The sequence below is a fragment of the Nothobranchius furzeri genome, chromosome 13, assembly GCF_043380555.1.
Source record: "Nothobranchius furzeri strain GRZ-AD chromosome 13, NfurGRZ-RIMD1, whole genome shotgun sequence".
In the NCBI taxonomy this organism is placed as follows: Eukaryota; Metazoa; Chordata; class Actinopteri; order Cyprinodontiformes; family Nothobranchiidae; genus Nothobranchius; species Nothobranchius furzeri.
The window spans coordinates 62,266,875-62,284,374 of record NC_091753.1 but is presented as its reverse complement, the minus strand read 5'-3'; the positions used below and the strand labels follow the sequence as shown (position 1 = coordinate 62,284,374).

General features: G+C 44.8%; 1 protein-coding gene across 5 annotated transcripts in view; it reads left to right on the top strand.

Moving 5' to 3' along the window:
• LOC107397137 (unconventional myosin-Ic) overlaps positions 1 to 17,500 on the top strand; it is an 87,453-nt gene that overhangs the window by 53,718 nt on the left and 16,235 nt on the right. For 4 of the 5 annotated variants that reach the window (XM_070543744.1, XM_070543746.1, XM_070543747.1 and 1 more), the window contains 9 exons: positions 4,128 to 4,326; positions 4,504 to 4,584; positions 4,747 to 4,926; positions 5,340 to 5,438; positions 5,840 to 5,950; positions 9,014 to 9,085; positions 9,271 to 9,390; positions 9,672 to 9,748; positions 9,943 to 10,048. In XM_070543744.1, coding sequence (XP_070399845.1) covers positions 4,128 to 4,326; positions 4,504 to 4,584; positions 4,747 to 4,926; positions 5,340 to 5,438; positions 5,840 to 5,950; positions 9,014 to 9,085; positions 9,271 to 9,390; positions 9,672 to 9,748; positions 9,943 to 10,048 — 1,045 coding nt within the window. The remainder of the gene's footprint in view (positions 1 to 4,127; positions 4,327 to 4,503; positions 4,585 to 4,746; positions 4,927 to 5,339; positions 5,439 to 5,839; positions 5,951 to 9,013; positions 9,086 to 9,270; positions 9,391 to 9,671; positions 9,749 to 9,942; positions 10,049 to 17,500) is intronic. The other variant, XM_070543745.1, reaches the window with a different exon arrangement.

Below are 17,500 nucleotides of genomic sequence, written 5' to 3'. Positions count from 1 at the left end.
CACAAACATCTGCTTTCTTTAACATTTCCTCTTAAAATGTATTTATTTACTTACTTATGCCTCTCAGGAGGATCAGCCCTTGAGATTGACCATCTTGTTTGCAAGTGGGTCCTCCATACAAAGTTTCAATGAAACACACACAATTTTCAAATCAACCTTAAAATCAATGAAGCAAGAGCTAACTTTTCAAAATAATGAGTTTTATTTTGAAAATCCCAAAAAAACTGAACGGAGATGGATTGTGTCATCAGGCTTTGCTCCTCCCCCTGAAGCTAGTCTGGGACCTGCCTCCCCTGGAAGTAGGTCACTAAAGCTCACTTTCCCTGAGTGGTGGGAATAGATTAAGATTAAGATTAAGAAACTTGTATTGTCATACCAGTTCTCATTTACATGCTTGTGATACGAAATTTGAACTCAGGACCCGGTATAAAGCCACAGGAAAAGAGCAAAAAGCACTAAGGATAAAAACAAGTACCGAGCTCGGCTTGTACAGTATTCCATAGATAACTAAATATGATAAATGTGTGTGTGCAAGTGAAATTAGTCCACTCTAAAGGTGCTCTAAGTACCGATGTGTGTGTGTGTGTGTGGGGGGGGGGGGGGGGGGGGAAAGCTCTACCAAGCATGGCCAGAGTTTAACAGTCTGACAGCTTCAGGGAAGAAGCTGTTTCTGAACCTGGTGGCCCTGCTCCGAATGCTCCTCAACCTCCTGCCTGAGGGGAGGGGTTGGACGAGTCCATGTGCAGGGTGTGTGGAGTCCTTCATGATGTGGAGTGCCCTACCCTACACTGTGTTGTGTAGATGTCTGTGATTTCGGGGAGGCCACTCCCCACAAGCCTCTGGGCAGCCCTAACCACTCTCTGCAGAGCTTTCCTGTCAGCGACAGTGCAGCTACCGTGCCACACAGTGATGCAGGTGCACATGACACTCTCCACTGCACCGTGGTAAAAGTGCCTCAGGGCTGAGCTCCCAAGTCCAGCTCGCCACAGCTTCCTAAGGAAGAAGAGATGCTGATGAGCTTTCCTGACGAGCCAGGAAGTGTTGGTGTTGGTGTGAGGTCCTCAGTGATATGCACACCCAGGTACCTATAGCAGGAGACTACTTCCACAACTACTTCTCCAATGTACCATCTCTTACATCAGGAAGAATCGGCGCGTTTCAAGCGTTATCCGTTCTTTCATAATCCGTTGTGGAATTGTGATCGGCAGAAGCTTTTCCGGTTCGCTCCTCACTTTTTTTACAGCAGCGGCCCAAAACGATCTCCTAACACATGGATGTTCTGCTTCCTGATCACGTGACGTGCGACACAGATGAAGATCGGCTTTAGAGCTGAGATGTTTGTTCTCTCGGCGCGGGGCTCGTTCCGACGCCCACACAGTAAAAAATGTAAATGACGACTTTAGTTGTCAATGGCAGTGAGTGAGTCATGGATAAATGACATCGCAACAATGCTATTGGTAATATTTCTTCATACACTGTGCCTATCTTTGCTCTCAAAGGATGAAAATAGCATGATATGGAACCTTTAATAGAAAAAGGCTTCCCGGTCTCCTTTTTAAAATGAGGAACCACAAAAGAAGTCTGGTGAGTTGTGCGACTGCTGTATTGTGACCGGAACTGTGTTAGTAAAGTGGTTAAATAAGATGGAAAACACTGTAGACACATTTAAAAATAAACAGCAGCCAGTGAACTTTCCACCTACCTTCAGCCGCAGGCCAGCGCAGACAGTCATACGTATGACAGTGTTGGGAACAAAATGGAAAACGCAACACACAGCGACATAAACTTTTATAAATAATATCAACAGAATGAAGTAAGTCAGCAGTGGAAGTCTGACCTCAGCGTAATCTAAGGGTAGAAACAAAAGCTGAGTCATTTTTATCTGAGAGTCAAAGCAATTGATAGAATTATATAAAGGTTTTAGGATAACGTTGGTCTTGTTTGGGACCGCCTGAATATGCGTTTTAAAGGACAGATCCGACACTAGTACTCACATATTTAACTCATTCGCTGCCAGCGTTTCTCACCGTTTTTACTGTTTTTTTAAGAGTCACAGAACGTTGCGCGCTAGGATGATGTCGACGCCAAAACAACCAAAACAAAGCGGGGACTCACCTCTTACATCAGGAAGAATCTGCGTGTTTTCAGCGTTATCCGTTCTTTCATAATCCGTTGTTGAATGGTGATCGGCAGACGCTTTTCTGGTTCGCGCCTCACTTTTTTTTTACAGGAACGGCCCAAAACGATCTCCTAACACATGGATGTTCTGCTTCCTGATCACGTGACGTATGCGGATGAAGACCGACTTCAGGGCTGAGATGTTTGTTCTCACGGTGCGGGGGCTCGTTCTGATTTTCAAACAGCAAAAAAAAGCAAAGTGAATGAGTTAATAGAACCAGAAGCTTTCAGCCGTGACAAATCCAAGTGTAAATTTGGATCACTGTGCAAGGCAGATGGATATCTCTGAAAAAGCATTGAATAGGATTTTGATTTATTGAAAAGCGACTTATTATGAGCTAACCAGTGTTGTATATTATTAAAGTTAATCTGAAGACACTCTTGAATTTCAGTTAAGTTGGGTTTTGAGCAATCTAAAATGGTGTCATCAGCATATAAATGCCCTGAACAGAACACGGTAGGTTGTTAATAAAAATAGAAAATAAGAAAGGCCCCAAGGAAGATCCTTGAGGAATGCCTCTCCCAATTCCTCATTTTCTAGATTGGGATCCATTAAAATCAACAATTTAGAATGGTTATGAAAAAAAGACTTAAACCAAAGTATAGCAGTCCTAGAATAAAATTGGAGTTTAATTATTTCTGTTACTAGTCAGTATTTAAGCAAATCATCTATCGATAACACGATAACGATGGAAACAACTTCATTTAACCATGTTACTACATTTTAAATCAGCAGCACCATCACACCCACGCCGGAAAGAACAGCTGTACTCATCTTTCATCAGCAGGTTTAACAGGATTTTTACTTGTTTTTAAAATACGGTCAGTCACTCTGAGTTTCACATGCTGGCTGAACGTGAAAATAGTCTTCTACCCCTCTTTCCTGCATTAGCCGCTGATAGAAAATAGACAATGAAAAGCTCTGATCACACTGAAATTAGCATCCATGGAGTCACCCATCTGGGCTCACGACGAGGACAGATGATGTTGGTTCAGCGTCCGGGAAACAGTAGAGAACGTCCCGACTAGGAGACGCTAACCATTAGCATTAGCATTTCCACAACATTTCAAAACTCGTTCAGGCTTGAGTTATAGTAGAACACCAACACTGCAAAACAAACGGCTGTTAGCCAATCACAGGCAAGATGTCTGAACATCACCTACCCACTCTCATCTGGATCACTGCTAGTTCCCGAAACAGACGCGCCAGAGCTTTTTTTTCCCACAGAGATCGACTCATAATGCATTCATTTATATGAGAGACCACTGCAGATGTGTTGAAGTCCAAATAAATCTGGCCTTCAAACATCGATCTGTTATCCCTACTAATCCAAAGCCGGGGAGTCCAGGAGCTAAGAAGTCCCGGTCTTCAGCTCCTGACACACAAACAGTGGAAAATACCCAGAAAAGCTCCAGAGAGAGGAGACCAGGAGTCAGAAAGAGACCCAAACAAAGATGGCGCTCCGCACCCTATCATTAGTGCGGTCCAGTAACTCAAGACATTTTCCATTTGGGAATTCTTCTCCTTTACCACGACAGACCTGAGCAGCATCTCTGTTCCTGTCACTGGGACCTGAACCATTGGTCCACTTCTCACCCCATTCTACAGCCAAGGTTCCCAAACACCACAGGGTGAGCTGGGTCAGCAGTTCTTCACCCAGACCAAACACAGGCTGGGGCAGGTCTGCTAACCCTAACCCTTCCACTGGATGTCCAGCCTCGACTCTTCATCCTGCAGGTGGTAGGCTCACATGATGTAATAAAGCTGGCCCTCGTCATGAGGACTGCGTTTTATTATTATTATTCAGTGATACAACATTTATAATATTTTGTCAAGAGGGACCGTCACAGGATCTTAAGCACGGACTCCGAGGTCCTCTGCCTCCACATGAACTGTTAGATCTCTAGCAGGAGATGTTTAGATGATTGGTCTCCCTCCACTTCTGCAGCTACGCGGTGGCAGACAACGCGTACCGTTCCATGAGGACCGAGAGGAAGGACCAGTGCATTCTGATCTCAGGTGAGAGTGGTGCAGGGAAGACGGAGGCGTCCAAGAAGATCCTGCAGTACTACGCAGTCACCTGTCCAGCCAGTGAGCATGTGCAAACCATCAAAGATCGCCTGCTGCAGTCCAACCCTGTTCTGGAGGTAAGATACTCCCACACATATCTCATTGTCTCCATTTAAGACTGTAAACATGTAAATAAACCAACCTTTTTGATCACAATACTGTGGGATGGAACTTTGTGTAGACACGTTTTGGTTCATCAGATGTGTGAGAATGTTCCACGTTTCCTTTCCTCTATCTGCTCCGTCCTTCTCCAGGCCTTTGGCAATGCTAAGACGCTGCGTAATGACAACTCAAGCAGATTTGGCAAGTACATGGATATTCAGTTTGACTTCAAGGTGAGCAAAACGCTGAAAACTTAAAAACAACACCTTGTGATTTGTGGGTTTCTCAGGTGATCCCTGGAGAAGCCTTCATGTTTCGTTACAGCTCAGGACTCCAGTCTTACCTCCTCCTCTTGCTCTTTCCCCCTCCATCTCTACCCTTGGTCCCATCGACAGGGAGCTCCTGTGGGAGGCCACATCATCAACTACTTGCTAGAGAAGTCTCGGGTTGTTCATCAGAACCATGGGGAGAGGAACTTCCACATCTTCTACCAGATAATTGAGGGAGGAGAGGAGGATCTGCTGAGACACCTGGGCCTAGAGAGGAACCCTCAGCAATACCAGTACCTGGTCAAGGTAAGCGTGCCGCAGCTTTTGTTTATGTTCAACGGGACTCTGATTAGTCTGCATGTGTATTTTGTGCATGATGTAGTTGGTGTGTCTGACTCGAACCAGCAGGACTCGGGTCTTAGAGTCGGTTACGTGTCCTCAGAGCGTCCCTGTGGAGTTTATGTTGTTTGTGTCCCTGACAGTGGGAGAGACCTGACTCAAGGGACCATCACACACACACACACACACACACACACACACACACACACACACACAGTTTGTGTGTGACCAACTTTGTAAATTCTTATTTATCACGTAGATGAAAAGCTTCAACACAAGCAAAGAGTTACAAACACAAAGGAGTTTGCCTGGCTGTAATTATGTGTGTGTGTGTGTGTGTGTGTGTGTGTGTGTGTGTGTGTGTGTGTGTGTGTTTACAGGGCAACTGTCCCAAAGTGAGCTCCATTAACGACCGCAGCGACTGGAAGGTGGTGAGGAAAGCCCTGACTGTGATTGGCTTCAGCGAGAACGAGGTGGAGGTGAGGAGCGGAGGTTCGGGTCGTGGGAAAACAAACACACACCTTCACTTTTAGGTGTTTACATGAAAGCAAGTCGTCTGTTTTTATCAAGCAGAGGAATGGATCATTTACCAATCTGACTTGTGTTATTTAATTCCATGTGATGTTGTTTATCTGAGGTCAGTTTAAGGTAAACAAAAGGTGCTGATAGGATGAAGTCTCTATTTAAACGTAGCAAACCAAGGAAAATAGGTTGTTGTGACCTGTGTGTGTGTGTGTGTGTGTGTGTGTGTGTGTGTGTGTGTGCAGTAATAGTCCTAGTCTCACTGCTCTCTCTCCCCCTAACCTCTGGTCTCTGCTCCCATCCATGATCTCACACCGTTCTGCTGTCCTGCCTCCTGCCGTGCGTCGTGTCTGTGCAGGAGCTGCTGAACATAATTGCCAGTGTGCTTCACCTGGGTAATGTGCAGTACAGAGAGGAAGAAGGCAACGCCTGCATCACGTCAGACACACAGATCAAGTATCTGGCCAGGGTAAGACCAAACCCAGCAGCTCTAACTAATGAGAAAAACCTTTCATCTGGTTGGAATCATTCTGAAAAGACACGAAGCTTCAGCCGTTTACACCAGTTACAGGTGTGTTACGCCCCCGACATGAGATGGTAAAATGTGAAGGAGGGGGATAACATAAGAACTGGACAGTGGATATTAAAATGGTTCTAAAAATGAGCAAAGCAGACGACGAGCATTATAAAGGTAATGCGACACACACAAACTCTCGTAAAGGTTACCATTAAAAGACGAATGATCAACTATTAAAACACCTGGTTAAAACAAAGGTGTTTAAAACTGAAGTCAGTCATATTCCACAAACGAAGTTAACCTTTAAAACACACGAACACACGATCCCACAGGATCACTCGAGAGTTTCAACTTTAAAAGTTAAACTCATCAAAACGAAGGAACGAACGAAGGAAGGGGTTAAAACAAAACGAACCATGGAGAACAGCAGAACCCCTGCACTCACCTGGTGTAACCTTTGGTATTTACAAAAGCTGCTATGTAACATGAGGTACAAACACTTCCATCACCCACCCCTAGAGTTCCTGCTGCACAGCTGGGAGGGTGGAGGTGGACGTTGAGGAGAAAAGGTAGGAGTCTGCGTATACAAGCTGTCTCACCACTCATTCCTCTCTGTTTACATACTTAAAGGAGTTGGAGCGTTTTACCATGTGATGTTGTTATTTCATCACTAAAAAAATAAAACCCTAAAGTTGTTTTGGGCTGCATTCATGCATTTTCCTGTTTCAGTCACAAATTTTGAGTTTTACTTTGAAAATCCATTAAAGCATCAATGGAAACTAGTCTCGTCATCAGGCCCCTGCTAGTCTCTGGTCTGAAACTTGCCTCCCCCGGCCAGCACGTACCCCTAGTGGTCCGTGAGTGCATTACAAGGGGTACGCGTTACTACCCTGGATATCTACATCATATTATAATCTTTTAGGCCATAAAAATAATTTATTTTTGAAAAATAAGTGAAAAGATGCATTTCTGACCCTTTTTTGTAAAGGACATGTTTTCTTGCTAGAGCACACGCGATATTTCGGCTGTGCCAGACGCGTTATTGGGAATCCCGTCTTTCTCGCCTCTGATTGGCTAGAAGGGCTCTACTACGACTGAATTTTTGCTTTAGCAGCAAAACCGGCATCTTCTCTTGCTAAGTGCGGACTGGTCTCCTGCCACCGACACCAGCTGATAGCCGTTTTGGGGAGTTTTATAAAGAAACTGTGAACTTAGCGTGGCGAGAAAGACGGGACCTTCCTTGGACATGTTACCATTCCAAATGACGCGTCCCGTCTTGGTTGAAAAATAGTTTCAAAATGAAAGTTTAACCGACGTCCTTTCTGGCCATGAGCTCAGTGTCTGTCGCTGCGTCTCATTTGGACGTCTTGTTAAAAAATCATGAAAAACAAACTCCAAACAACAACTGATAACCCAGCCTAGACTCAAACCGGGTCCTCCACGTGTAGGCCAGGTGTCGTACCAGGTGAGCTGTCCCTTTGACTCATTATGAGCTGAAAACATTTCTATCTCTGAAAATGGCGTTAACATTTGGTTGCTTGATGACAGCTGAATCGATGTTAGTCCGATAAAAGTTTGACATTTTAAAATACAAACTATAGTTATGTGGGGCGACGGTGGCACAGGAGTTAAGAGCTCGCCCCGTAATCGGAAGGCTGCAGGTTCGAGTCCCGCTCAGTCTGTCGCTGTCGTTGTGCCCTTGGGCAAGACACTTAACCCACGTTGCCTGCTGGTGGTGGTCGGAGGGACCGGTGGCGCCAGTGCTCGGCAGCCTCGCCTCTGTCAGTGCGCCCCAGGGCAGCTGTGGCTACATCGTAGCTCATCACCATCAGTGTGTGAATGTGTGTGTGAATGGGTGAATGACTGGTTGTGTTGTAAAGCGCCTTGGGGGGTTCCAGGACTCTAGAAGGCGCTATATCAAATACAGGCCATTTACCATTAACTTGAACATCAGCATGGTGAAGGTGTGCCCCACCCATCAGAGTTTTTTACTCACTGATGAAGCTCTTGTGTCGACTGTTGCATCATGGTAGTGTAAGGGATGTGATCAATAACCCGATCCCTGCAGCCGGAGAGAAAGGGAGACAAAGTAAGCAGACAAGTCACCAGAATGCAATCAGGGGCAGAAGCTCACGGCAACTGCCAAGAGATTCTGCTCTGAGAGTTCATTCATACAAGAACAAAAGGTAAAGACAGTGTGTGTGTGTGTGTGTGTGTGTGTGTGTGTGTGTGTGTGTGTGTGTGTGTGTGTGTGTGTGTGTGTGTGTGTGTGTGTGTGTGTGTGTGTGTGTGTGTGTGTGTGTGTGTGTGTGTGTGTGTGTGTGTGTGTGTGTGTGTGTGTGGGAAGTTACAAGGTAACAAGAATGTGTGGGTGTGTCTGATTGTGAGTATGCTTTCAGGCATGAAGTAATAATTAGTTAACAGGATTAATGGTCTCTCTAACACATGGGTAGTAACTATTATTATTGCTGAAGCAGCCCTGTGGTGCAGGGCTATTCAGTTCCAGCTCCACCATTTTGGTTTTAGCCCTGCTTCAACACACCTGATCACCATCACTGCAGGTCTTCAAGGGTCACTTGAAGGCTCGTTTTTGTGCTTTGGTTTTTATGTAATATGGTTTTTAGACTTTCATCGTCTCTGATTTTTACTTGCTGCTTTTATGGGTTTTATTGTTTGATTGATTGATTTCAATCAACAGATGATTAACAGGGTTCTGCAGAGCCTGATGAGCTGCTGCACAGGTGACTCAACCACTGAATCAAGTGTGTTGAGTAGAGAAACCACTAAAACGTGCTGGACACCGGCCCTCCGGGCCCGGAGTTGACTGGCCCTGCTGTAGTGGTTCCACTGTTCATCCAATGGTGCTGCAGCATCCCAGCCTATCAGCTGAGCTCTAACAGACTCGCTGTGTTTGTGTCAGCTGATCTCTTGTTGCACAGAGAAGAGTTCAGCTGGTTGCTGCAGGCGCTTTGATCTTCCGTCTTTCATGCTCTTGTTCTTGTTGTGCTTTTCCAGTTGTTGGGAGTGAATGGATCGGCTCTGACAGAGGCTCTCACACACAGAAAGATCATAGCCAAGGGGGAAGAGGTATGTTTTGGTTACACACAGCTGTTGTATGAGATGTATTTGCATAGAAAGCTTCCATGTGTGTGTTCTGTCTGCTCTGCTTATGGTGATTATGTCTCACTGTATGTGTGTGTGTGTGTGTGTGTGTGTGTGTGTGTGTGTGCGTGTGTGTGTGTGTGTGTGTGTGTGTGTGTGTATGTGTTCAGCTTGTGAGCCCACTAAACGTGGAGCAGGCCTCTTCAGCTCGAGATGCTTTGTCCAAGGCAGTTTATGGACGCACCTTCACCTGGCTGGTCAACAAGATCAACACGTCTCTGGCCTACATGGTACACACACACGCACGCACACACACACACACACACACACACATGCACACACACAGTCTGACTGAGGTCAATGGTCACCAGACATCACTGTGGAGCAAGCCCACAGCTGCTAGTCTTACTTCAAAGCGCCACCCTGTGGCCATTATGCTATATTGCTGCTGTTGCTCTGTTGGTAATGTAAGAACGTCTCAGAGGAACAGAAATTTACAGCCTCTTATTAAAGTAAGAGTGTTTTTGTGTTTACCTCACAGCCAACGATGAGATTTGCTTTGTTCCTTTAGCAGGATGAATCCTACAAGAACTGCTCAGTCATCGGCCTGCTGGACATTTATGGTTTTGAGGTCTTCCAGCACAACAGGTACAGTTTGTGTCACAGAAAGGTGTAGAGGAGAACAAATAGAAACTTTGTTTGATTCTCTACTCGCACAGTTATTCCCATTGCAACACAGAAATGAGTTTGGGACACCTCTGTCCCTTCAGTCCTGTAGACTACGTGGACACAGGGTCCCTTCTCTGGCATCAGACCAGCTGATGTGTGCTTCTGTGTTTCAGCTTTGAGCAGTTCTGCATCAACTACTGCAACGAGAAGCTGCAACAGCTCTTCATCGAGCTCACACTCAAGTCAGAGCAGGAGGAGTATGAGGCTGAAGGCATCACGGTCAGACCCCTCATACACACGCACACACACACACACACACACACACACACACACACACACACACACACACACACACACACACACACACACACACACACACACACACACACACACACACACACACACACACACACACACACGCGCACACACACACACACACACACACACACACACACACACACACACGCACACACACACACACACACACACACAGATTGAATGAAAGAAGCGAGGTGCTTGCCTTTGACTGTTGCTGATGATGATGATGATGATGATGATGATGATGATGATGATGATGATGATGAACAGACACACGATCAACAGGAAAGTCAAATTTAGGATCCTGGCTTCTGGTTCTACGTCTGTTGATCTGAGGGGGTTCTAAAGGAAGTGTTACAGTGTTAGTTACAATACTAGGTACAGTATTATTTACAATATTAGTTACAGTGTTAGTCACAATATTAGTTACAGCATTAGTTACAATATTACTTACAGTGTTAGTTACAATATTAGTTACAGTGTTACTTACAGTGTTAGTTGCAATATTAGTTACAGTGTTAGTTGCAATATTAGTTACAGTATTAGTTACAATATTAGTTACAATATTAGTTACAGTTGTAGCGAAGAAATTCCTACATTTAATTAGAAACCATAAAATGTGAAATATCACTAAGTATGAAATATCACCTTAATGGATCTTTAAGTAAATTTAATCAGAAGATTGGATCTTTTTATTGCAGGGATTGAGCAACACTTTGTATTAACTTCAAGAAAAGAGAGTCAAGTTTTAAAAGTTTAAAGATTTATTACTAAACAAATTAAAACTAGACTAACTTTAACACTAGGTGTATGGTGTCACTAAGGTGAAGTAAGACTGAGAATGGTGTATGTGTGAAATGTTCAGAACCAGCAGATCCGGAGAAACGATTAGTTCTGATGGGAGTGAAGGTGATGTTTCGCGCCAGACTTGGTTTGAAGATTTATAACAAACATTGAGGCGCCATTCTGCCGGTCTACGTACCCTTGGCGGAAGTCCCCGTTAGATCAGGAGGTGTAGAGGTCCAGCTTGGACCTTTATGGAGCCAAAGCCTGTAGAACAGCCGCACCCGCCGACCAGTCCAGACTTGAGATACTTCCGGGTCACAACAGTTTTGTTGGCATCTAGCAAGACCCAAAAAGGGGCCGTGATGATTCAGCTTTTATTCTGAAAGGAACCGTTGCAGCAGGTGGAACAGCAACAGATTTTATCCAGCTTGTCGTTGGTTCTTTCGGCTGAAGGGGAAAGTTACGGATTGGCCACTCCGACAACTTCTCTAGAACGCTTTGAACTGGCATTAAAGATGACGTGGGCATAGTTTTATAATTTGGATGTTTTGATTTACGGTCAAATCAAAAAGGGACAGCTTTACCAAGCACCACCAAGACCACGCCTCCGTCAGATCTGGAAGATTCTGATTGGATCAGTAAAAGCAATGTGTCATGTGACTTTTTAAGCATTACGTGTAATCAGTCTCTAGTGGAAACATTTAAAGTTATATTACTGATTATATTCTATAAGATTATAATATCAAGTAATTAATATTTTCATTTCAAAGATTGGTTCACATTTTATTATTGACTAACACTTTGTTTGATTAGCTTTATTAAAAATAGAGTTCTTTGATTTATTAAAAGAAAGAGTCCTTTGTCTTCATTCTTCTCTTGAGCTGGAAAGGAGAAACAGTTTAGAAGCCGAGCATGAGACCTTGAGCAATATCTCATGCAGATTAGTTCTTATTGAGAAGAGGGGGGAAATTACTTTTAGGTGGAAAACAGTCAATTCATTCTGTTACACAGTCTTAGTTACAGTATTAGTTACAGTGTTAGTTACAATGTTAGTTACAATATTAGTTACAGTGTTAGTTTTAATACTAGTTACTGTATTAGTTTCAATATTAGTTATAATATTAGTCACAGTATTAGTAACAGTATTAGTTACAATACTAGTTACAGTGTTAGTTACAATATTAGTTACAGTATTAGTTACAATATTAGTTACAGTATTAGTTGCAATATTAGTTACGGTGTTAGTGACAGTATTAGTTACAATATTAGTTACAGTGTTTGTTACAATATTATTTACAGTATTAGTTACAATATTAGTGACAGTGTTAGTAACAATATTAGTTACAGTATTAGTTGCAATATTAGTTACGGTGTTAGTGACAGTATTAGTTACAAAATTAGTTACAGTGTTTTTTACAATATTAGTTACAGTATTAGTTACAATATTGGTGACAGTGTTACTAACAATATTAGTTACAGTATTAGTTACAATACTAGTTACAGTGTTAGTTACAATATTAGTTACAGTGTTAGTTACAATATTAGTTACAGTATTAGTTACAATATTAGTTACAGTGTTGGTTACAATGTTAGTTACAATATTAGTTACAGTATTAGTTACAATATTAGTTACAGTGTTAGTTGCAATATTAGTTACGGTGTTAGTGACAGTATTAGTTACAATATTAGTTACAGTGTTTGTTACAATATTATTTACAGTATTAGTTACAATATTAGTGACAGTGTTAGTTACAATATTAGTTACAGTGTTATTTACAATATTAGTTACAGTGTTAGTTACAGTGTTAGTAACAATATTAGTTACAGTGTTAGTTACAGTGTTAGTTATAATATTAGTTACAGTATTAGTTGCAATATTAGTTACCAGGGGCGGCATTAGGCCCGGCTACTTGGGCTGAAGCCCCGGATCTTTCATGAAAAGCCCCGGATCTAAATCGCGGAAGTAACATGCAGTACCAAAGTCCAACAGAGAGGGCGCAGCTGGCAGTAGTTTGTATACAGCCTGCCTGAGCCTCCACCACTGAAGAAGAAGCCCTTCAGCAGCCGGCTTCTTCTACACTCTCTGCCTGAAACGCATGAGTGAAGATGGACATAAGGACGTTTTTTAGACAAAAAGTACCGCGACAGAACCCCAGCTTTGATGAGACTGGTGCTGACTCAGGTTTGTGAGTCTTATTTGAAAATATTTGTTGTGCTGCTGGTTTGCCTAAAGTTAGCTTATCAGGTAAAGTTGTTGGAGAAAGAAAGGGAATATTTACTATCATCTCACACTAAACACTAACAGGAACAATATTCTGCCCTGAAAATGCTTAATATGTAGCTTCAGATTAAAAATTATGTGGTGCAAGACAAATATTTATGATGTTGACTAGTGCGTGTCACGTGTGTGTGCGCGCGCATGTGTGTGTGCACGCGTGTGTGTGTGTGTGTTAAGCCCCGGATCTTCTTCAGTCCTAAATCCGCCCCTGTTAGGTACAATATTATTTACAGTGTTAGTTACAATATTAGTTACAGTATTAGTTACAATTTTAGTTTTAATATTAGTTACAGTTATTTACAATATTTGTTACAGTATTAGTTACTCTCCCTGGGCTGCCACCTTACCGTGGTGGAGGGGTTTGAGTGTCTCAATGATCCTAGGAACTAAGTTGTCTGAGGCTTTCTGCCTCTGGTAGGGTCAGCCATGGCAAACAGGTCCTAGGTGAGGGATCAGACAAAGAGCAGCCTGAAGACCCCTTATGATGAATTATATAAATGGAAACAGTGTTCCCTCGCCCGGATGTGGGTCACCCTCTGGAGCCAGACCTGGAGGTGGGGCACGTTGGCGAGCGCCTGGTGGCCGGGCTTTCACCCATGGAGCCTGGCTGGGCGCAGCCCGAAGAGGAAACGTAGGCCCCCTTTCCCATGGGCTCACCACTCGTGGGTCAGGTGCAGTGTGTGATGGGTGGTAGTCGAGGGCGTGGACCTTGGCAGTCTGATCCTCGGGTACAGAAGCTGGCTCTTGGCACATGGAATGTCACCTCTCTGGTGGGGAAGGAGTGTGAGTTGTGTGTGAGGTTGAGAGGTTCAGACTAGATATAGTCGGACTCACCTCAACGCATGGCTCTGGCTCTGGAACCAGTTTCCATGAGAGTGGTTGGACTTTCTACCACTCTGGAGTTGCTCCCACTGAGAGGTGCCGAGCAGGGGTGGGCATACTAGTTGCCCCCCATCTTGGTGCCTGTACGTTGGGGTTTACCCCAGTGAATGAGAGAGTAGCCTCCCTCCGCTTACATGTGGGGGAACGGGTCCTGACTGTGGTCTGTGCTTATGCACCAAACTACAGTTCAGACTACCCACCCTTTTTGGAGATCTTGGAGGGGGTGCTGGAAAGCGCTCCTTCCGGTGACTCCCTCGTTCTGCTGGGGGACTTTAACGCTCACGTGGGCAACGACAGTGAGACCTGGAGAGGTGTAGTTGGGAGAAACGGACCCCTGATCTGAATTCGAGTGGTGTTTTGTTATTGGACTTCTGTGCCAGTCATGGATTGTCCATAATGAACACAATGTTCAGACATAATGGTGTCCATATGTGCTCTTGGCACCAGGATACCTTAGGCTGCAGCTCGGTGATCGACTTTGTTGTTGTTTCATCTGACCTGTGGCCGCATGTCTTGGACACTCGGGTGAAGAGAGGGGCGGAGCTGTCAATTGACCACCACCTGGTGGTGAGTTGGCTCAGATGGTGGGGGAGGATGCCAGTCAGACCAGGCAGGCCCAAACGTATCACGAGGGTCTGCTGGGAACTTCTGGCAGAGTCTCCTGTCAGAAAGAGCTTAAATTTCCACCTCCGACAGAACTTCCAAAATGCTCCGGGGGAGGCGGGGGACACTGAGTCTGAATGGACCCTGTTCCATGCCTCCATTGTTGAGGCGGCCGACCGGAGCTGTGGTCGCAGGATCTTCGGTGCCTGTCATGGAGGCAACCCCTGAACCCGCTGGTGGGCACCGGCAGTTAGGGATGTTGTCAAGCTGAAGAAAGAGTCATATCAGGTCTTTTTGGCCTGTGGGACTCCAGAGGCAGCTGACGGGTACCGGCAGTCCAAGCGGAATGCGGCTCGGGTGGACGCTGAGGCAAAAACCTGGGCATGGGAGGAGTTCGGTGAGACCATGTAGCAAGACTTTCGTACGGCTTCAAGGAGATTCTGATCATCCATCCGGCACCTCGGGGGGACAGCAGTGTGCTACCAACACTATCTATAGTGGAGACGGTTTGCTGCTGATCTCTACTCAGGACACTGTGGATCGGTGGGCAGAATACTTCGAAGACCTCCTCAATCCCACCGACATGTCTTCCAGTGAGGAAGCAGAGTCTGGGGACTTTGGGTTGGCCTCTCAAATCTCTGGTGCTGAGGTCACTGAGGTGGTTAAAAAGCTCCTCTGTGGCAAGGCTCCGGGCGGGGGATGAGATCCGCCCGGAGTTCCTTAAGGCTCTAGATGTTGTGGGGCTGTGTTGGCTGATGCGACTCTGCAATATCATGTGGACATCAGGGGCAGTCCCACTGGACTGGCAGATCGGGGTGGTGGTCCCCTTATTTAAAAAGGCGGACCACAGGGTGTGTTCCAACTACAGGGAGATCACACTCCTGAGCCAACCTGGTAAGGTCTATTCAGGGGTTCTGGAGAGGAGGGTACGTCGTATTGTTGAACCTCAGATTCAGGAGGAGCAATGTGGTTTTCGTCCTGGCCGTGGAACACTGGACCAGCTCTATACCCTTAGGGGGATCCTGGAGGGTGCGTGGGAATTTTCCCAACCAGTCTACTCGTGTTTTGTGGATTTGGAGAAGGCGTTTGACTGCGTCCCTCGGGGGGCCCTGTGGAGGGTAATCCAGGAGTATGAGGTACCAGGCCCTCTGATACGGGCTGTTAGGTCCCTGTATGGCCGATGTCATAGCTTGGTCCGCATTGCTGGCAGTAAGTCGGACTCGTTCCCAATGAGAGTTGGACTCCGCCAAGGCTGCCCTTTGTCAGAGATTCTGTTCAAAACCTTAATGGACAGGATTTCTAGGCGCAGCCAAGGTGTGGAGGGCATCCGTTTTGGTGGCCTGAGGATCACGTCTCTGCTTTTTGCAGATGATGTGGTCCTGTTGGCTTCATCAGAACGTGATCTTCAGCTTTCGCTGGAGCGGTTCACAGCCGAGTGTGAAGCAGCTGGGATGAGAATCAGCTCCTCTTAATCTGAGACCATAGTTCTAAGTTGGAAAAGGGTAGAATGCCTTCTCCGGGTCAGGGATGAGGTCCTGCCCCAAGTGGAGGAGTTTAAGTATCTCGGGGTCTTGTTCACGAGTGAGGGAAAACTGGAACATGAGATCGATAGGTGGATTGGTGCTGCATCTGCAGTGATGCGGACATTGTACCGGTCTGTCGTGGTGAAGAGAGAGCTGAGTCAGAAGGCGAAACTCTCGATTTACCAATCGATCTACGTTCCTACCCTCACCTATGGTCATGAGCTTTGGGTAGTGACAGAAAGAACGAGATTGCGGGTACAAGTGGCCGAAATGAGTTTTCTCCGAAGAGTGGCTGGGCTCTCCCTTAGAGATAGGGTGAGAAGCTCGGTAATCCTGGAGGGGCTTGAAGTAGACCCGCTGCTCCTCCACATTGAGAGGAGCCAGTTGAGGTGGCTCGGGCATCTGGTCAGGATGCCTCCTGGATGCCTCACTGGTGAGGTTTTCTGGGCACATCCAACCGGAAGGAGGCCTAAAGGTAGACCCAGGACACGGTGGAGGGACTATGTCTCTCACCTGGCCAGGGAACACCTTGGGATTCCCCCGGAGGAGCTGGCCCAAGTGGCTGGGGAGAGGGAAGTCTGTGCCTCTCGCCTTAGGCTACTGCCCCCGCGACCCGACTCCGGATAAGCGGCTGAACATAGATGGATGGATGGATGGATGGATGGTGTATTAGTTACAAATGTAGTTACAGTGTTAGTTACAATGTTAGTTAAAGTGTTAGTTACAATACTAGTTACAGTATTAGTTACACTATTAGTTACAGTGTTAGTTACAAAATTAGTTATAATATTAATTACAATATTAGTTACAGTGTTAGTTACAATATCAGTTACAGTATTGGTTGCAATATTAGTTACAGTATTAGTTGCAATATTTCAGTGTTAGTTACAATATTAGTTTCAGTATTAGTTGTAATACTATTTACAGTATTAGTTACAATACTATTTACAGTGTTAGTTACAATACTAGATAAAGTGTTAGTTACAATATTCTTTACAATATTAGTTACAGTGTTAGTTACAATATTAGTTACAGTATTAGTTACAATATTAGTTACAGTGTTAGTTACAATATTAGTTACAGTATTGGTTGCAAAATTAGTTATACTATTAGTTGCAATATTAGTTACAGTGTTAGTTGCAATGTTAGTTACAGTATTAGTTACAACATTAGTTACAGTATTAGTTGCAATACTATTTACAGTGTTAGTTACAATATTAGTTATAATGTTAGTTACAATATTAGTTACAGTATTAGGGTATTAGGGAATAAATAGGTTGTGGGAGAAACGTGCTCTCTCAGAGCCTTTGTGTGAAATAAGAGCTACCGGTCGATGCTCCA